We start from the raw sequence: 19418 nt of genomic DNA on the forward strand, positions 1-19418 counted from the left end.
TGAAGAGATAAAGAGAAAGTTGGAATTTAAAAAAATGTGAACAGGTAAATAAGCAAAAGGACAGAGTAGTACGTTTGGACTGGTAACAGCAGTCCCCGGTCCTTTATTCCCTCACCTAGGCAGGAATGGTTGAGGGGAAGGAGTTGCTGGAACCCAACACAGAGTTCCTACTGGAGATAGGAGCTATAACCTTGATCCAGGAACAGCTAGCCTGCTGTGATGCCACCAGAGATAATAGGGATAAATGAGGAATTAAATATGCTACCTCTTAGATCTTCTGCTGGGGCTTTCTATTAGCCAATCCCAAACAGAGGTAAGAGGCCAATAGAGCTCACTGAAATACAGTTGTCAATAATTATGCCTTCCCAGGTTTAGCGCAGGGTGGGGCCAGGAAGAGAATGAATGTGGAGGGCAAACAGAGGACATCCAGCACCGCATCTTTTGTTCCACTGAATCTATTACTGGCTGTTATGTTTATATTTGAAAGATGCTGATTTTTTCAGGTGGATTTTTTTTTTGCACTTTTTGAGGTATAATTTGTATTCAGTAAAGTTCACAGATTTTAAGAGTATAGTTTGATGAGTATAGTTTGATGGGAATTGCATGGTGTATACAATCATGCAATTCCCACCAAAATAAAAATTCCTTTGTATTCTCTTGCAAGCAATCTCTTCTCTCCAACCCTGATCTAAGACAATCACTAGTCTGCTTTTTGTCACTGTAATTTTACTTTTTGTCACTAGAACTTCATCTAATTACATGCTGTCTTTTGTGTTTAGTTTCTTTCACTTTGGATATTTTTGAGTTTCATCCATGTTGTTATATGTATCAGTAGTCAATTCCGTCTTATTGCTGAGCAGTATTCCAGGGTCTGAATATATAACAACTTGTTTACCTATTCATTAGTTTATGGATATTTTGGTTGCTTCCAGGTTGGGGACATTATAAATAATGTTGCTATGAACATTTGCATACAATGTCTTTGTGTGGATATATGTATTTATTCTTGGTTATATAGCTAGGAGTAAAATTGCTGGGATGAATGTTAAGTATATGTTTAACATTTTAAGAGAATGCCAACTTGTTTTTCACAGTGGATATGCATTTCTAGTATAACCACTAGCAATAGGTGAGTATTCCAGTTGCTCCATCTCTATTTCTCACCCAGTCCTCAGTATTGTCAGGCTTTTGAGATTTCAGCCATTCTAGTAAGTGTAGAGTGGCATCTCTTTCATGCCCTCTTCCTGACCACTCACTCTTCTTAGAGCTTACCTTTATTTGGCACTTCTGTGGTCATTGTTTGTGTGGGGTGGTATTATTTTCAGAGGTCATAATGCCCTTTTAACAGCTGCATTCATGTATTTATTTCAAGAAAACACATTTCTTTCCTTTTGCATTTTTTTAGGGCAAAATGCTTCAACTTTCTTTATTGCATTGCTGCCTTCATTTGCAATTCATCCACAAAAACACTTCCCCACTTCCACAATCTGTCAACATCAGGCTAAGCTTATAGAAACTTCATCTTGTAACTGAGATTTAGTCTCTCTCTAAGATAACAATTTGAAGCAGATGGCCTTAACCACCAACAATGGGGAGTTGAACCCATCAATTAGTGCTAGCAATTCTGGCATAGGATATAGTCCGTATATTGATGAGTGACTGGGATAAAGAATACTTTATACCTTCTGTCTATGGCCTATATTGTATAAAAGGAACAATATCACAGAAAACATATGAGAAAATTAAAACATGAAATTCTTTCAATTGCAAAGATGTTAATAATATGAAAAAGGCTGCTAAAATGCATTAATTATTTATTTAAAGATGATTACTACTCAGCAATAAAATGGAGCAATCTCCTAATACACAACATAAATGAAATCTCAAAAACATTATGCTCAGCAAAAGAAACCAGAGACAAAGAAATGCATACTGTAGATTTCATTTTTATGAAGCCCAACAACAACGAACACTAATTTATGGGGGTAGAAACCAAAATAGTGGCTTCCTCTGCATGGGGATGGGGAGAGACCAGAAATGGACATGAGGGAATTTTCTAAGGTGAGAGGAATGCGCTATACCTTTGTTAAGGTGGTAATTACATGGGGGTTTACATTTGTCAAAGCTTAACAAATTGTACCTTTAAGATTGGTGTATCTTACTGTATACAATTGTACCTTAATTTTTAAAAAGATGATTACTATTTTAGTTCAGTTCCTTAAGGCTTTATTGGAAATGCTTTCATAAAAGCAAACTTTTTCTTTGAGAGAAATTTTTGCTCAATATATCTTATTAATCACACATGGAGAGGTCATGAAAAATTCGTAAGTTTAGAGGTAAAAGAGTTCAATGAGCTATGTGAATTTGACCAACTTAATTGAACCTCCAGAGTGGTTGTTTCCTTCTGAGTAAGCTGGAGATGACAAACAAGACCTTTGGTGGGTTGTTGTGAGAACTGGAGCTGTGATACACATAGTTGGAGTGAGTGTGTGTTTGTGAACGTATGTGTTGCTCATTTACACGGGTTAATCAGAGGCTTCTCCTGGATCGGGTGACAGTGGTGAAGAGCCCTAAAGGTGGGGAGATGAGCTGGGCAGCTCTGTGAGGAGATGTTCAGCAGGAAAGCTGAACATGGATCTTTCTTGTGCTTTTAACTCTAAAGATATGAGAGCAGATTTCTATTGTGTGATTGATCAGGTTCCAAAAGGAAGCTCATGACACATCCACAGGCACAAAAGGAAAAGCCCCTTCAGTTATGCCTTCCAAGCAGGGGGCTCAAGATAACTGTAAAACCACTCCACTGAAAGCTTTTGAGAGCTTTCTCCTGTCAGGGCAGCCAAGGAGTTGTCAGCATCTATAAACTGAAATTGCAAATTTCAGAGTGGTTATTCGTTTTCTAAAAGTTGAGGTCAAGCAGTTGCCAACACTTGTCTGCCTGGCTGTAAGTAACCCTGGGGTTTTTCTCACTGGCCTGTCACTGGTATTTTTTATATCCACTCAAATCTCTTCTAAGAAAACACTGGTATCCTTTTAGGAACAGTTAGCTGACATGGACTATGGTGAAATCATAGTCTTTGTGTCATACAATCTAGGCAGGTGGTTTAGTATTTGGGAAGGAATCAAGCAACTTCAGCTCCAGCAAACCAAAAAGGGACACACACACACACACACACACACATTCACACGATCAATTCACGAGAACAGACTCTTCTAGAGTACAAGGTCCTCGACATTTACAATTTAAGTGAATTTCAAGAGAAAAGTAAGATCAGTTCTACAGTGCATGTTGTTAAATTGTTTATTGGATTGGCATCTAAAAGTGAAATAGCCTGAGGGCATACTCTGGACTTTTTATAACGTGTTCACATTGAAAGGATTCTTAAATTTCAGGTCAAATACCAAGAAAGGTATAACAAATCTTCAATGTAAAAAGTCAAGTTTCTATAGGGTTGAATGAAAAGATAAGGGGTATTTCCATTGAAAAGGTGAAGGCTAAAAAGGAAGACCATCAAATATTTAAAATCTAGGGTAGAAGTGTCAGGCAGACCCCTGAGATGCTGCATATTTTTTTGGAGGTGATGCTCCTAGAACACCTTGCCCAGAAACTTGTACCTGAGTTCCAGCTCCGCTTGGGACTTCCCAGTCCGTCTTCACCATCAGGCTGTGAATTCCTCCAGAGCTGGAAGCATGGTGATTTGTTTCCCCTGTGCCTGGCCCAGAGTCTCTAGCACATGGTTTGTGCTGAATCCGTGGTTATTGTGCAAATGAATGAATGAAGGACGGTGCGCAAAAAGCGCTGAATGACAGTGTGTTCTCTGACAAGTTGATATTCTCTCAAAGCAAGCAAAAAAAAAAAAAAAAATTCATTTATACAACGATCGTAAAGTAGATACAACTCTCATTATTCCCAAGAATATGCACAGGCTAAACACCGTTCACAAAGGATTTCAGTAAGCTAATGGATCGTATTTGAAGGAAGCTAGGACTGGAAAAGATAAAACATGTCACCAAGATAGGCGTCTCCAGATGCTGAACAAAGGCGGTGGTGCCGGGTATGCAGAAGGCGCTCAAAGTGAGCCTTTCCCTTCCCTTTGTGGTTAAAGGCCAAATAGTCCTGGGTCAGCTGGAGGCCAAAGGTGCTCTGGGGAAGCTGCTCTGTGACAGGAGAGGAGCGGCTGCTGTCAGGGACCCCGCCTTCTCCGATGTGTTGAGTGACAGGCTTGCCCGCCTTTGGGATGCTTGAAGAACCAGTAGAATTGGGTCGATCTGAGTGTTGTAAGGAGCAACACGGAGAGGAAACTGGGGTGTGATTAAACGCCGCTGCATTTACTCCACAGCAGTCTCCTCCTCAGCCTGACATTTTCTCCCCAGAGTTTCTTGAATCTCTGATTTTCCCGGGCTCTGGCGGTAGCCTCAGCCATATGGTGTCAATTCCCAGACTTTAACAGTCGTGCCTGTTTTACCACTTTTAGTCACACAGCTGACAAGACGACTCTCTTTACTTGAAGACCATACCACCAGGTCCTCGAAGGGGACTGTGGTCATTTCATCGTTTTAATCTCAACCTCTCTGCCTTAAATTAGAGACCCCTCCTGCACTGGTGCCACCTCCTCTCCCAGCTCTCCCGCGGTCCCCATTTCCCACTCCGTGGCCTCCCCATCCACCCTTTCCAGCATTCTCATCCAAGTTCCTCAGGGTCTCCAACACCCTTCTTACCATTTATGTCATCTAGGGAAACTTTCATGAAGAAATCTACCATTCCTCAGTGACTTCTCAACCTTAGAAATCTGTTTCTTTATACCAAAGTTCCAGTTTATGAATTCAGTAAAGACTGTTATTCATATTACCATTGGATTCTTCAAATTGCATCTTTAAACCCACATTTAAACAACAATTTAATTTATAGGAATAGATTTACACATATATGTTATCTTCTTACTCTTTTATTATTATTATTATTATTATTATTATTATTATTATTATTATTAGTTTCAGGTGTACAAAACAATGTAATAGAGATTTATTCCCCTCAAAAAGTGATAACCCCCCACCCCCAACCTACTACCCCTCTGACATCGTACACAGCCGTTACATTTCCACTGTCTCTATTCCTCTTCTCACTCTTTAATGTCCTTGTGGACAATTGCTTTTTTAAAGAAAACTTCCCAGGTGCCTAGGGTCTTGCCTCATATATAGTTGCTTAGTAAACAGTTGCTGAATTAATGAATGAACAAAAGTCAAATTGAAGAATAATAATTTATCATTTCTTCAATAGCAATAGCTCGATATGTATAGTTGGTCGCAATAAATGTTTTTGGACAAATCTGATTAAGAATTCTTATGGATTTACTAAGGAATGAATCTACTAAGAAACCTCAACTTTAAACTCATTTCTTCTCCCTCCATATCTACCTGCTAGCTATACCTGGAGGTGTTTGCATCTGCATATCACGAGGGGATTCTGTGTTATGATGATCAAGTTTGATGTTGGTGGCTAATAATACTGTCAGATATTGTCAGTTTTATTTATATGCCTATTTCTCTGGGTTATGCAATGAAAGTGAAAAAAGGTGACTTTAATTGCGATCCCAAGGTAAAATGAGTATTTGATGCTTAGAAGAATTTAGGACAGTAGACATGAGTGGGGTTTTGTTGCCCCCCCCACCTCTACTGCCTTGATTTCCTTTTACTTAGTTCAAGTCCCAATAATGCACTAGGGCAATTCATGGGAATGATATTACATTTAGAAATTTGGAGAGATTCTCAAGTATGTATTTCTAACTGCATGCAGCTTAGGATAAAGAACTTTCCACATAATTAGCCTAACGTTATTTGTTTATTAACTCAGGAATCCAAGAAGGGAACATAATGCATTTCTGTGTATTTCAAAAGCAGAAGAAATTTTTTATCCAAATAATTAACCATAGATAATCACAAAAACTGAGAAAAGAATGAACAAGAGTGATAACTAAGTTAAAAAATCTCATAGATGACAATATCTGACAATGTGGTGTGTCCCTAACAAGATTCAAACTCTCTAGCTACGTGAGCAAATATGCATGCTCGTAGTAAGAAGCAGCATCAGTGTTCTGCTGTCCTTTGTGAGCTACTTACCTGAGCTGTGGTTGACATCTCCGGGTGTGACTTAGTTATTGGTCATCTTTCCTGGAGTCCCAGGCATTCCTGATTCCTGGAGCTGTGCCACGGCCAGGCCTCCCCTGCCCCCACCTCTTCTACTTCAGTCTCTTCCTAATCCATTGTGTGAAGGTCCATCTTAAATCCAGAAGCACTATTGAAATGTTTTCACAGACAAATTTATGGCCAACGTCAGAAATGTTTCTCTGCGCACTCTAAGTGGGCCTTGAGGAGACGGGGAAAATCAACACCCAGAAAACACTTTTCAAAGTCATTCCCAGGAATAAACAAAAGAAGAAGAGAGGCTGGTCAACAAGTCATTTAACCAGTACTCACGGCACTCATAAGGTACAGAGTAACAGATTAGAATCAGGGGAATTTAGGTACTGGTTTATCCCTAGGTCCCAAGTGTTTTATTAATTCTTTAGAAGTGACTCTTTATTAACTCTTTAGAAGGAAAAAAAACACCCCCCACACCCCTATACAGACATATTACATTCTTTTCTATCATATTAAAAAATATGGTCCGTGTTCAAATAGTGCACAAAACAAATATGTACACTTTACAAAATTATAATTGTTTGTACCTTGGAAACTTCTAGGTCTCCCTGCCTCATCACAACTCCATCCTTCTCCCCTAAACACAATATAGTTTTTCATGAAATATACCAGGTCTTTTTATATAAAACATATATAAAAATGAATAAAAATTCATTATTGCATGGTTTGCTTATGTCATTTTCAGAGTTAGTTCTAAAAGGGTCTTGATGTAAATAGATATAAATATATGAATTTACATAGATGTAAATATATGAATGCTTCTTCATTTTTTCTATTCTTACTTCCTCTGTGTCATATTTTCCCCATCTGCCTGTTTTTAATTCTCTTTTTTAATTGGATTTATATATTTACATATGCCACCTAAAACTCTTTCTGAACCAAAGTGTGATTTAAATAAAACAATAAATATAATTATCAGGACATGCTGACAACTATTATTAGCACTTCCAAAAATTAAAAAAAAAATGAATTCCAACATAAGAAAATAGTACACTTCAGATAAGTATGGATCCTTAGAGAAATGAACCACAGCAGTTGAATTCTTCCTCAATCTCAGGTTTATTTTTAGATCTGCATGAATTTATTTAAGCACAACCCTTACTCTGGACAATTTCATCCTCCAGATTCTTCTTTTCCTTTCTTTTCACTGACCTCATAGTCCATTTTTCCTATTCCCTCCCATCATTCATCTGATGCGAGGTAATTGAAAGCAGTATCCCATATAGAAGGATTGCCCTAAAAACTGCCCTTGGAAACTTGGAATATTTTCATGGTTGCTCCTTCTGGGTTCTTATTCAGAAAGACCTATTTCTAGGTATTGGACTCTGACGTGTCTGGTATAAAGGCATCTGGGTGTCTTCCGTGTTCTTATACTTGGGAAGTGGGCCATGGGGTGGAGCTGCTTGTGAGGATGCAGCCTCCAATGGACTCCCTGCTGAAGGACTGCCCAGGACCTTCTGGGAAGCAATTTGCCAAGGAGGACAGAGGACAGGGTCTCCTGGGCTCTACCCCCACTGCACAGATGGCAGCCCAGACTCAGCTCCCAGGGGGTGTGTCTCTCCCGGGCACCTTGCAAAGGGGACACACACCTAGGGTGCAGCTCTTCTGCTTTCTTACGGTTGTGACTCCAAAGACATATCTGGCTAACTCTCAGGAGCTAGAAAACACACCTCTTTTATTCTTGTATAAAAAAACAGTCATGTAGTTGCTATTATTCTATTATTAAAGAGCCAAGAAATGGGAATCTTTTCCTTTTGCTTCAAAGTTTTTAAAACTACTTTTATTGATTGATTGATTGCTGCCCAAAGTGGCTTGTGCAGTGAAGGAGGCTGGGGCTGTGAAAGCAGGGCTTTGGGACAGACTCGTTGGAATCCTAGTTCTATTGTGTAATGTGCTGTGTGTTGCTGGTGAAGAAAGTGACCTCTCGGATCCTCTTTTGAATTTGTGCAATGGTTAATGGGAGCTACCACAAAGAGATAATGTATGTAGGGGACCAGCGGGTGCCTCAGTAACTACCAGCCTTCCCCTCTCACATCCTCCTTCCTTTTGCAGGGAAAGAATTACAGAGGAGCAACAAGAATTAGAAAGCAAAGTTAGTCTTCATAATCAAGCAACAACCTCTTCCAAAGGACATGCCACAGGACTGCCCTCCAGAAGGCCCAGTGGCTTTGGTGAGAAATTATAATAGCCCTGTGATTTTTGTACATTATCTCATTTAATATTCTCAGCAGCCTCTGAGGTGGGTATTATTACCTGTGTTTACAACCGGGAAACCAGACTCAGAGATGAAATGTCTTGCCCAGCTAATACATATGGAGCTCCGTCTGACATCAGCCTCCTCTGGTTGACCACTGGCCACACTGTCAGACTCTCTGTGCCGCCATGTGCATGCAATCAGTACTACAACTTTCTCTGCCTATGCAGGGAAAGGAGGAAACAGACTCAGAAAGGCATCCATATACCTGAGGTCACACAGCTGATGGCCATAGGACTGGATCTAAAACACCTTCAGACAACCTGGAGTTAGTCTCCGTTTATTTTAGACTGTAATACAGGCTTTTTAATTTTATTTTTAAAAAAGCATTTATTTGAGCAAAAGGAGCTGTAGTTTGGACACAGACTCAGGTAACAACCTAAACTGTGCTCTAGGAAGACAAAGAGGTTGCCTTTTATAGGGAAATTCCCACTCAACTTCCCAGTTAGGTCTATTTTATGTAAATGAGGGAATCCAAATTCATACATTTCTGATTGGTCCGAATTATACAGCCACGATTGGTCAGCATTTATGTGTCCTGATTGGTTATTATGGAGCAGTTCTGATTGGACAAGGCAGGTTTTAGTCCTTTGGCGGAAAGACGAAACCAGGAACTCCCTTGCCTCAGGGGTGTAAATGAGCGAGGGATAGTGGGAGAAGCGCAGCATCAATCTGAGGTTCTTCTCGGTATACAGAGTACGGAGGAGCCCCTATCAGCAAATGGCGGCTAGGCTCTTACAATTTATTAAATTAGGGCCCTCAGTTGACCATGGGGAGTCCATTTAAGCAGAAAACTTCATTCTCAGGGTTTACATTAAATGAATCTTTCTTCTTGGGGTGCACAGTTGGCTCTATCAGGGAAGTCATGACACCGTCATACTCTCTGGGCTTCTAGGACCTGCCTTTCTAAGTGGCTTTATTTGTCTTTAGAGCAATGATCTCTACCTGACTTTTTGTTTGTAGTCTGTCCCACACTGGAAGGTCGGCTCCTAGAGCAGAGACCTGGGCTGTTTCATTGTCAGCTGTCTTCCCAGTACTCACCACTCACTAGCAGATAGGCACAGGTGAGGATTTGTAAGATGGGCAGATCTCTGAAGTCCTTAAATCTCACTACTTGTAATTATCGAGAGGTAATGAGTATGGGGCACCATTTCCAGCTGATGAATTGATATCTTAACGGAATTTTCTATAGATTTAATACAGAGGAGTAAATCTGGTAGTGAAAACATCATGGCAGGTTGTTTGGAGGTAGTGTGTTAGGCAGAAGAACTTTGCTTCTCTTCAAATCACCCTTGTCAGGTAACTGCCAATACCGAAAGTGGTAGATTGGATCTAAATTCCATGATGTAATTTAGCAATGATTCTCATGGTGGAAATTTCAGGGAGGAAAGAGAAACCGTTCTGGAGGACGTCTTGTTAAATCTAGGGGAAATAGCTCAGCACCAATGGCTTTTAGTGCCTCTCCATCAGACTGTCCTGGCCCCATGTGAACTTCCTTACGCCTGTCATTTTTCTTACCCTATTTTTATTTTGTGAATAAAATAAAAATTAACAACTTTGTGTTTATAAAAATCAGAAAATCTGGGGTTTGGGAATGGTGGCGGTCTGCACCACATTAAAAGCACACAATCAATTATGATGAAATTCAGTAGAATCAATGCAATTAGTAAGGACTGCCTATGTAAATGTTTAATTGCTGTCCTTGGTATGAAGAACACATAACCCAAATCAACGTTAAAAATTCTTGGCAAAAAAAAAAAAAAAAAAAAAAAAAAAATCCCCCAATTAGTCTAACACTATAATCAGGACCAAGGGATTTAGTCAGGACCTCCTTGAAATTTCCTTTGCTTAATTCAGGCATTGAGAAAGGGTGTGTGTGTGGTGGGCGGAGGAGCGCGCACGCGCGCCCCCTTGCCTCCTGAACCTGGGGGAAGAAATTGTGAAATAGGAATCCTATGTTTGCTTAGTTATGCATGTTATCACTTATTTCCTCACTCTATTCTCCTCTTAACTGTTTCCTTCTAAATCCAACCGTTCCCACTTATTTCATCTTCAACCCCAGGGATTCAATAGAGATGGAAAGCGACTCCACCTTCTCATGAATATGCAACAGCAAGGGGCGGAGAGGAAGCCCGCGAGAAAATTCAGCAAGACATTCAACCTGAGCCGGCCTGAAGCGGGCTCTTGGCGGCCCACCCTCCATCGCGTCCTTCCAAGACCAACAAACAATAGCGCCGCTCGGGTCTTGGAAGCCTAACTCGCCGCTGAGGATGCGCGGGTGAGGTTGTTCATCGCCAGGGAAATGGGGCTTCTGAACAGCCCTTCAGAGCCAATCTGAACTCTGGCCAAGAAGGTAGCAGTCGGACGGATTAACCGTCTCGGAAGCTAGTGGTCGGAAGGTCCCCGCCCTTTGTGGTGCAAATGAGGAGAGCGCAGGGGCCCTCGGGGCGGCTCTCGCCCAGGACGAAGTTTCTCGTGACTTTCTTCCCGCTTTGAGCTCGGCGCGGGATGGTTAGAGCCTTCAAAGCGCCCCCTGCTAACGCGGAGGAATGCTGGGAAAGGTAAGTGCTTTTTCTTTGCCGGTTGTCACCCCCGCCTCACTTTTGGAGAAGGGACCACCAAGCAGCAGGTGGCTGAAATCCTGTGGCCGTGAAACATTTTTTTCTGAAACAATGCTGAGAGAAAGCGACGATCAGTGGCTGTGGTAAGAGACCCCGCAGAGCCGTCGAGGAGGCGGACGTTTGAAAAGTTGCCGCGGCCCAGCAGGTGCAGGGAGCGAGCGCGCACAGCTGCGCCCGCGCGGCGCGAGCACAATGCTGGCGCGCCGGCGCGGCGGCGTTGCTATGGCAGCGGGGGGCGTAGCGGCCGTGGCGTGCCCCGGTTGCCGGGCGACGGAAGGGTGCGGGGGAAGGGACGCCGAATCTTGGGGCGCTTCCTCCGAGGATGGGCCAACAAGTCTAGTATTTCTTTTGACAGTTGTCTCACTGCATCGTTAACTCAGGTTTATTGGCAGCTACTTGTCCTTTGGTTAGGGAACCAGGCTTCTAGGCTACCACCTACTTAATCCCATAATACTCTGCTTTTGAAAAGACATGAAAAAGTTAGAAGATACTTCTTTCTAAAGTAATATATAATTTAAAAAGTATTCAGTTTTCCTCGTTTTCAATGTAGCATCTTCTGATGGGCATTTCTTAATTATTATAATTTAAAAAGTAAAACACAGTACCGTGTTTAGATCCATGAAAACAAATTGGCCCTCAGCCTTTCCGACATTAACTAAAATCTTTGGAAAAGAAAAGCACATAGACCAGGTAGCAGGCACGGTATTAAGAACCCAGACAGGTGCATCTTAAAATGTTTTAGAAAAACACAGCTTTCACAAAGTACAGGAGAGAATCAACTTCCATTTTATTTCATGGGATATTTTCTTACATGTAAATGTGCCAAATAATTTTGTCTTATTATCTCAACTGTTGTTTTAGCCATACACTGCAGGGAAAAAAAAAATGTTTGGCAAGGAATTTGAATTATCTTTCCCACAGCAGTGATTGGCAGCTAGAGTAGTATTTTTTTTTTCCCTTTTTCATTCTATCCTACTATAGTTAAAGATATCTTTTGGTGGTTTTAATTTGTTTCTCCAGATTTTAATTGTGTTTGCCAAAGCCATTGATCTGTTACCAGTTCTTAAGGTGTATTCCATACACTAGTTTATTTCTTCCTATTCTTCCATTTAAAAATTATCCATGTGTTATTTATTTATTCGTGTATTCATTCATCAAACATTTACTGAGGCTTTACTACATGATGTGTAGAGTGCCAGACTTGGTTCAAGAAAAGGGATAAGTAGGCAGAGGGACAAACAAAGTTGAAATAGAGAAATTCACAGTTTAGAGGGAGGAAAAGGTGGAGAGTAATCATATCCGCTATGACATTCTTATTAGAAATCCCACCCAGGACTTACCTTGCTCCTGGCCAAAAGAGGCACTAATCACAGATGAGCTTTGCACTCCATCTGTGTCATTGCTTTTGTCCTTTCAAGGCAGGCATTATGGTACCTATTTAAAATATGAGGAAAATGACATTCAGAAAAGTACAGTAGTTTGCCCCAGGTCTTACAGTTAGTAAATGGTAAAGTCAGGGTCTAAATCCAAATGTGACTGCTTTGACATGCTGCCTCTGAAGCATTAACCCCTTTTATCTCTCTGTCTCTACTCACCAAACTACCATGTTTTGATCATTCTTAATAGTGAATGTGAATTTCTAAAATAACATCATGTGGGTTTCTTTTTGGTTCAGATATTTCTAAAGTCAGATATCAATTGAATTTCTGAGAAATATGTATTTGTCCTACCAGAACGTAGCAACAGTGTCAATTAAAGTTTTTCAGAGGTTTCTAAGGAGTTAATGAGTAAATAAAAATTTGATTATTCAAAATCAAATTTTAAGAATATTAGAAGACTTGTCTATTAAAGCAAAATAAACTACTTAAGTTAGCATTCAAGTTTTTATTACCTTTCTTGATTTTAAATCTTTTAAATCAGATTTGTTACCTTCTGCTGGCAGTGACTGTAGGACGGCATAGTTGGGAATTGCTATGTGGAAAGTTGTTCTAGAAAGTTTAGGTATGTCCCTGGCTTGACCTGCAGTGAGATTTGGCTACATATACCCTATCGCAGCCCTGAAAACAACGTTGAACTGATAAGTGTTTTTACTGTTAAAATTTTATCTTCCCAAGTAGATTGCAGGATCCATGAAGGAAAGAACCAGGTCTTTTTTTTTTTTTTAATTAAAAACTTTTTTTTTCATTGGGGAACAGTGTATGTTTCCAAAGCTCATCAGCTCCAAGTCAAGTTGTTGTCCTTCAATCCAGATGTGGAGGGCGCAGCTCAGCTCCAAGTCCAGTTGCCGTTTTCAATCTTAGTTGCAGGGGGCGCAGCCCACCATCCCATGTGGGAATTGAACCGGCAACCTTGTTGTTGAGAGCTCCTGCTCTAACCAACTGAGCGATCCAGCCGCCTTAGAACCAGGTCTTTTGTCTTTAGAATCCATGCCTTAATACCAAGTACAACACTCTTCATAAATATTAACGAGCAGGAGAAACAAAAATAAACTTTATTAGGCCAATGAAATATAGAATAGAAATATCATTTAAACTATATAATATCCAGAGTCACATAAGTTTTAATTATTTGCCGACTATTTTTCTCACACTATAAAATTCTAGGTAATACCTCTTTTACAGATAGGAAAACTGAGCTATGATGATTAGTATATAAAGTATTTTCCAATGTATTAATTGAACCTCACAATAACCATGCAAGAATTCACATCACTATTTTTTTAATATATGAGAAAATGGAAACTCAGGGAAATTGAGTGACTTGGTCAGTCACCCAGAAAGGGAGAGGCACATCTGACGAATGCTTTTACATTGTACCCTTGCAAACCAAATGCACCTGGGGGCTTTGGAGAACGGGGCCTCTCAACAGACCTGAAGATGCTGGGTACAGGATGCCTTCTCTCCCTCTCTCCTTCCCAAGGCTCCACCAATGTGTGCTAAGAAGGTGAGGGAACCTCTTTTAAAAGACAAGCAAACAAAGAGGCAGGTGGAAGAAAGGAAGAGATGGAGAGGGGCTCAGTAGAGCAAAAGAAAGTGAGTTAGGAAAAACAGTGACTTGAAGTTGATAAAAGAAGGAAGCAGTGTTCAAAATTGGAAGTGAGGAGAGCCAGAAGGTGTGGTGTATTAGTCTGCTAGGGCTACTGTAACCAAGTGCCACACACTGGCTGACCACACAACAGACATTTATTGTCTCACAGTTTTGAAGCCTGGAAGTTCAAGGTCAAGGTGTCAGAAGGATGGGTTTGTTCTGAGACCTCTCTTGGTTTGCAGATGTTGACCTTTTTGCCATGTCCTCACATGGTCCTCCCTCTGTGTGTGTTTGTGTCCTAATCTTTTCTTCTTATGACACATGTCATATAGGATTAGGGCCCATTCATATGACCTCATTTTACCTAATTGCCTCTTTAAAGAACTCCTCTATCTCTAAATATAGTCACATCCTGAGGTCCTGACATTAGGACTGCAACATGTGCATTTGAGGGGAACTCAATTCAGCCCATAACAGAGAATAAGGAAAAGGAACTTGGCCTGTGACTCTGAAGATAAGACCTATTTCAATTGCTTTATTGTTTCCATTAGTGTTCTCTCCTAGCACAAATAAATGTTTGAGTGAGTTGTAATTTTTTACATCAGTATACTCCCATGGATGTATAAAGAAAAAAGAGAGATTTGGAACTGAATTCTTTGATACTTAGCTTGCTTCGTACTTTATTTTTACTTTTACCAGTGCAGGGCCAGCTTCAAACCTTCTCAAGTTCTGACGAAGCTGATAATGACCTCCCCCTTCCAGTAGCTATGACTGGTCCCTCTGCCTTTTCTGAACTGCAGAGTGATTTCAGTTATATGCACTGCCTGTGTAGCACGATAAATCCAACAAAAATGAAATCACAACACTGAAAGGATAGTGAAGCATAGATTTTACAACCCTCAGAGCGGGAAAGATAAGCTCGGGCAACCTGCTATCTGGATGGCATTTTTCTTGCTTATTCTAACAAGATATGTTCAGCAGAGAGTTTCAGACTGTGAAAGGTAGCCAGAAGAATTTGAAGGTTTTCCCTGAGGCATTGAACAACTAATAAGGTTATAATTGGAATGTGTTGTAAAAATTCGAATTATTAAAATACTGTGATCATAGGATAATAGGGGTAAGAGGCAGCCCGCAAGTCTTGTAGCTGTGGCCTTGCCGTTGGCTGGACTATAACAGGACCTGCTTTGTAAAGGGTGGCATCCACAGTATGTTTCAAGATGGCCAAAGAAGTTTCCAGAGTCTTCTGCAGCAAAAGTCTTAGTATTAACCAATCGTCAGAATCTCAAAGTATTGTTGTCTGTCTCCTTGACTTCCTTCATAGTCTGCCTTCAGAAAAGGTGGAGCATAGTTGTCCACTTTTCTTCATGTAATATCTTGAAAGGGTTTCAATAGGTCATTTCTTGGCCCTTTTTGGTAAGTTGAATCAAAACTCTTTCCATTGTTTTCGGAATCTGATTTTATGAGAGTCCTACAGTAGCTGCCCCTCCCCAACCTGAATTGTGAAGGGTTAATCATGTCCTCATTGCACTTTGCAGGGTTTCCCCTTGAGGACCATCCTACTTACTTGTAAGTGTGAGGCCCGGGACTATATTCTGAAATATCTGTGCTGAAGAATGTACACCCAATATACTTGGTGGAGCTTTTTCAAGGAATACCAAAAGCTTTCGAAATGTACCCTTTGGATGTGATCCAGCGGCTTTCCACGACGAGTGGTTTCAGAAACAGGTTGTTGTGTGGAATAGCTATTGTCCTCCTAGCCAAAAAAGAATGCCTATTTCTGAGAGCAATGCATACTTAATTAGTGAAAGGATCGATGCCAGCACCTGGAATTTGAAAAGCCAGCTTTGAAAGTCAGAGCAAGTCCCTGAAGGGCAGAACTTACATTTCTCCCTCTGAGCTGAGCCAGACATTTGTCTAACTGGTCAGTTGTGCAAATTGGCTGGCACAGGTCCGGGAGGTGGGTTGTTCTGTTCAGCTGCAGCTTCTATAACACCTTTTAATTAAAAGGTTGCCTCGGAGGCACTCTCCTCAAATTAGGAGAAAAGAACCAAATACAAATGTATAAGGAATGAGGAAAAACTGTTCATGGCTGTTTATAACTTGCTCTGGTTTTGGCACAGTGAAAAACCCTGAATTTCCCTATGCTACTGAAAAGGTCATGACGTTGAAGTGGCTTGTAAGTTCCCAGGCAGTCATCAGGTACTTACCAGTCACTGGCTATCTACTCAGTACTGACAGGGCGTGAGAAGATATACCATGTAGCTGATACTCTAGTTCAGGGCAAGCAGACATGAAGATACGGAAGCACAATTAAAGGTTCTGGCACCACAAACCACCAGGAACAACTGCTTGAGATGGCTCAGTGGCCAGAGAACTACATCTTCCTTCCCAGATGCTTATCTCCTTCAAGTTCTCATCACTCCAGCCCCCTGAACCCGGGCCCTTCTCTCCCTTTCAGAGTTACTTCAATCCAGTGAAGGTGCTCAAGAAACTCTGTCTCTGATTGTGTTTAAACCAGGGTGCATCTGGCCATAGAGTTTTAAGCCTTTATACTCCTGGAGGAACTCCATCAGGGTTTGAAGAAAAGAAGAGAAGGGGCTGGGCTGGAGGAGCAGAAGAGCGAGTTATTTCTTCCCTCCTCCTCATCATGGGTGGTAGTCATAGATCCGTGGAAAGCCATAAAAATGCTGCCCAACTGTTTATTTTAAGGGGAGAAGGATATGCAGGCCGCATAAGAATATAGCACAGTTTTGAGGGCAACAGCAGGGCAGAGAGGAGAAAAACACTGGTCCCAAATCCTAGATGGTAATAGAAGGTAGGGCGACAGGAAGTGGTCTTGACTGATGGAAGAAAGTAAATAGGATGACTAGGACGTCAGCTTGGGATACAGAAGTGCCCCTGGGGGTTCTACCTTCAAAAGCCAGGGGCTCCCCACTCCTCACCCCCTGGAGCCAAGCTCCTCCTGTCACAAAGATCAGTAGTGATTTGGAGCTGGAGGGGTCCCCAGCAGGGAGACGAGATTGCTCCTGGCATTTCGAGTTGGAAGAAGAAATTCGGTTGTTGGTGTAGATTTCTTTCTTTTCTTTTCTTTTCTTTTCTTTTCTTTTCTTTTCTTTTCTTTTCTTTTCTTTTCTTTTCTTTTCTCTTGTCTTCTCTTGTCTTCTCTTCTCTTGTCTTCTCTTGTCTTCTCTTGTCTTCTCTTGTCTTCTCTTCTCTTCTCTTCTCTTCTCTTCTCTTCTCTTCTCTTCTCTTCTTGTCCCTTCCCTTCCTTTCCCTTCCCTTCCCTTCTCTTCCCTTCCCTTCCCTTCCCTTCCTTTCTTTTTTAGCATACTACTTATTCATGTGCACATATTAGTTATTTGGTCCTCGCCCAGGCACATATTTATTGTATGCCCTATTTCTAAGGAAAACATGTACCAAATTCCAAGTGAAATGTATTTTTGTTGCAAAAAGCCTTTGTGACAGGAAGATGCCTGAGAATTTATAACTGAGACTTTTATTTGCATGGCCAAGGCATAGAGCAAAGAACGTAGAGGAGGTTGGGAGACCTGGGTGCAAGTCTTGTCTCTAACAAAAATTAACAAATGTTTGGCAAGCTAAATTCCCAGATGTTACATTTTGTTATCTGCAGGAGGGGCAAGGTTCCTTAGTGTGCTGGAATTCTGCCCTTTCTAAAAGGCAGCCTAAAATGGAATGTGTCTTCTCTAGGAATCTCAAGTGCTTGTCAGATTTCAATCCCTTTGCCTTCTATCCACGAGTCTCCTACTGTCCCTGTGAAACTGTAATGGCAATGAAAATGCTACCTCCCTGTTTCCAGACACAAGGTTAGGAAAGTCGCCAGCAGAAATTTTAGAGGTGAGACTCTCTCGGGTTTACTTAATTTATTCTTTTGGCTCATGCCTTTGTGAAAATATAATGGTCTTCACATCCTGGCTTTACTGTCTTGGCTGTGAGATCTCCACCTTGAGATGGCATCAGTCCACATAGCAGTCATATTGCCGTAAAAATGTCCTGGTCTCTTGAGCCTGTTTTTGTTGTTATTATATCTCAAGTAGAATCCTCAACCCAAATGCCTGTATATCCCTTTGATTGGAAACATAGAGGGATCGATCTTGTACCGTGAGTGACAACATATACAAAGTGAAGCACAATTATCTGTCATTTTATACTACATATGAAATCTTGGAATGTTTTGAATTTTGGCACTTTGGATTTATATTTTAAATTAACTGAGGGATTGAACTAAATGAAATCTACCCTGAACCTGCATAATGAAAGTAGATCTGTTAGTTTATAGAATTTATAATCGTGGGATCTTATTTATCATGGTCATGATAATGGTCGTGTTTCTATTTAGGTAATAAATGCAGTGTTTTAGAAAAAAATTTCCTGTCTAGCTCTTAAAATATGTACGTGAAAACAGGGAACCACGCTACTTATAAGATGCCCACATTTTTAGTGAGATGAAAGATAGCTGGAATAATGGGAAAATCAACAGTTCCCTTAATTGTAGGAATATATTCTCTGGAGAAAAGTTTAAGCTCTTTAAAAGTTAATTATTATGTTCATCACTGTTGGGTCTGGGAATCTGCCCAGACAGATCATTTTTCTGATGGTGTTTGCATTCAGCCAACTCAGGAAGTCAGCCTCCTTTTAGAGGGCATTAATCTCCCTAAAAGACATGTTTTGGCCATTATTGGTTATGCAATTAGATGTTGACCAATTAGGAGGTAAAAGCCCTGGATTTGGAAAGATTGATATCTTGATGATCCAAAGTATAAACAGCCCCCCTTCAATAAATAGTAGACACAAAATTTTTAATTTCAAATTGGCCAATCTTTAAAGACACACTCTAAGCAATACATTAAGATATTGAGGATAGTAAGCCAGAAAAGTTTAAATGCCAACAGCAGTGAGAACCTGTTTTAAGAAAAAGAGAAAAAGGGCAAATTCCTTTAAAAAATAACCTAAAACTCGTTTTTCCTGTTAAAAATGAGAAAAGTGAAAGGATTTTCAAAGAATATTGACCAGTGATAGAATTTTTTGTAAAAACTTTTTTTTTTTTTTTTTTTTTTTTTTTAGTAGTGCTCTATTCAGAAGTTTAGGAGTCAATAGCCTTTTCTAAAGGCAATAGGAGATGATATTATCAAGATTTGATGAGTCTAGTACCTGCCAAAATGTAATCACACTCACTTTGTTTTGGCCATGACTTAATGGGCTTAGTAAAGGGAAGAAAAAAGCAGAAGTCTGTGGCAGCTGAAAGGAAGGCACCAGCCTGCGGGTTCACTGGGCACCAGTAAGACAGGAGCTGCCTGGAGTGG

General features: G+C 40.7%; 1 protein-coding gene across 2 annotated transcripts in view; it reads left to right on the plus strand.

Moving 5' to 3' along the window:
* Positions 1-10593: 10593 nt before the first annotated feature.
* Positions 10594-19418, plus strand: part of SPATA13 (spermatogenesis associated 13) — a 321686-nt gene continuing 312861 nt past the window's right edge. For both annotated transcript variants that reach the window (XM_088793451.1, XM_088793454.1), the window contains exon 1: positions 10594-11010. In XM_088793451.1, coding sequence (XP_088649577.1) covers positions 10999-11010 — 12 coding nt within the window. In that variant the 5' untranslated portion in view covers positions 10594-10998. The remainder of the gene's footprint in view (positions 11011-19418) is intronic.

Source organism: Rhinolophus sinicus, chromosome 16, assembly GCF_057876585.1.
Source record: "Rhinolophus sinicus isolate RSI-liver-muscle chromosome 16, RSI-T2T, whole genome shotgun sequence".
In the NCBI taxonomy this organism is placed as follows: domain Eukaryota; kingdom Metazoa; phylum Chordata; class Mammalia; order Chiroptera; family Rhinolophidae; genus Rhinolophus; species Rhinolophus sinicus.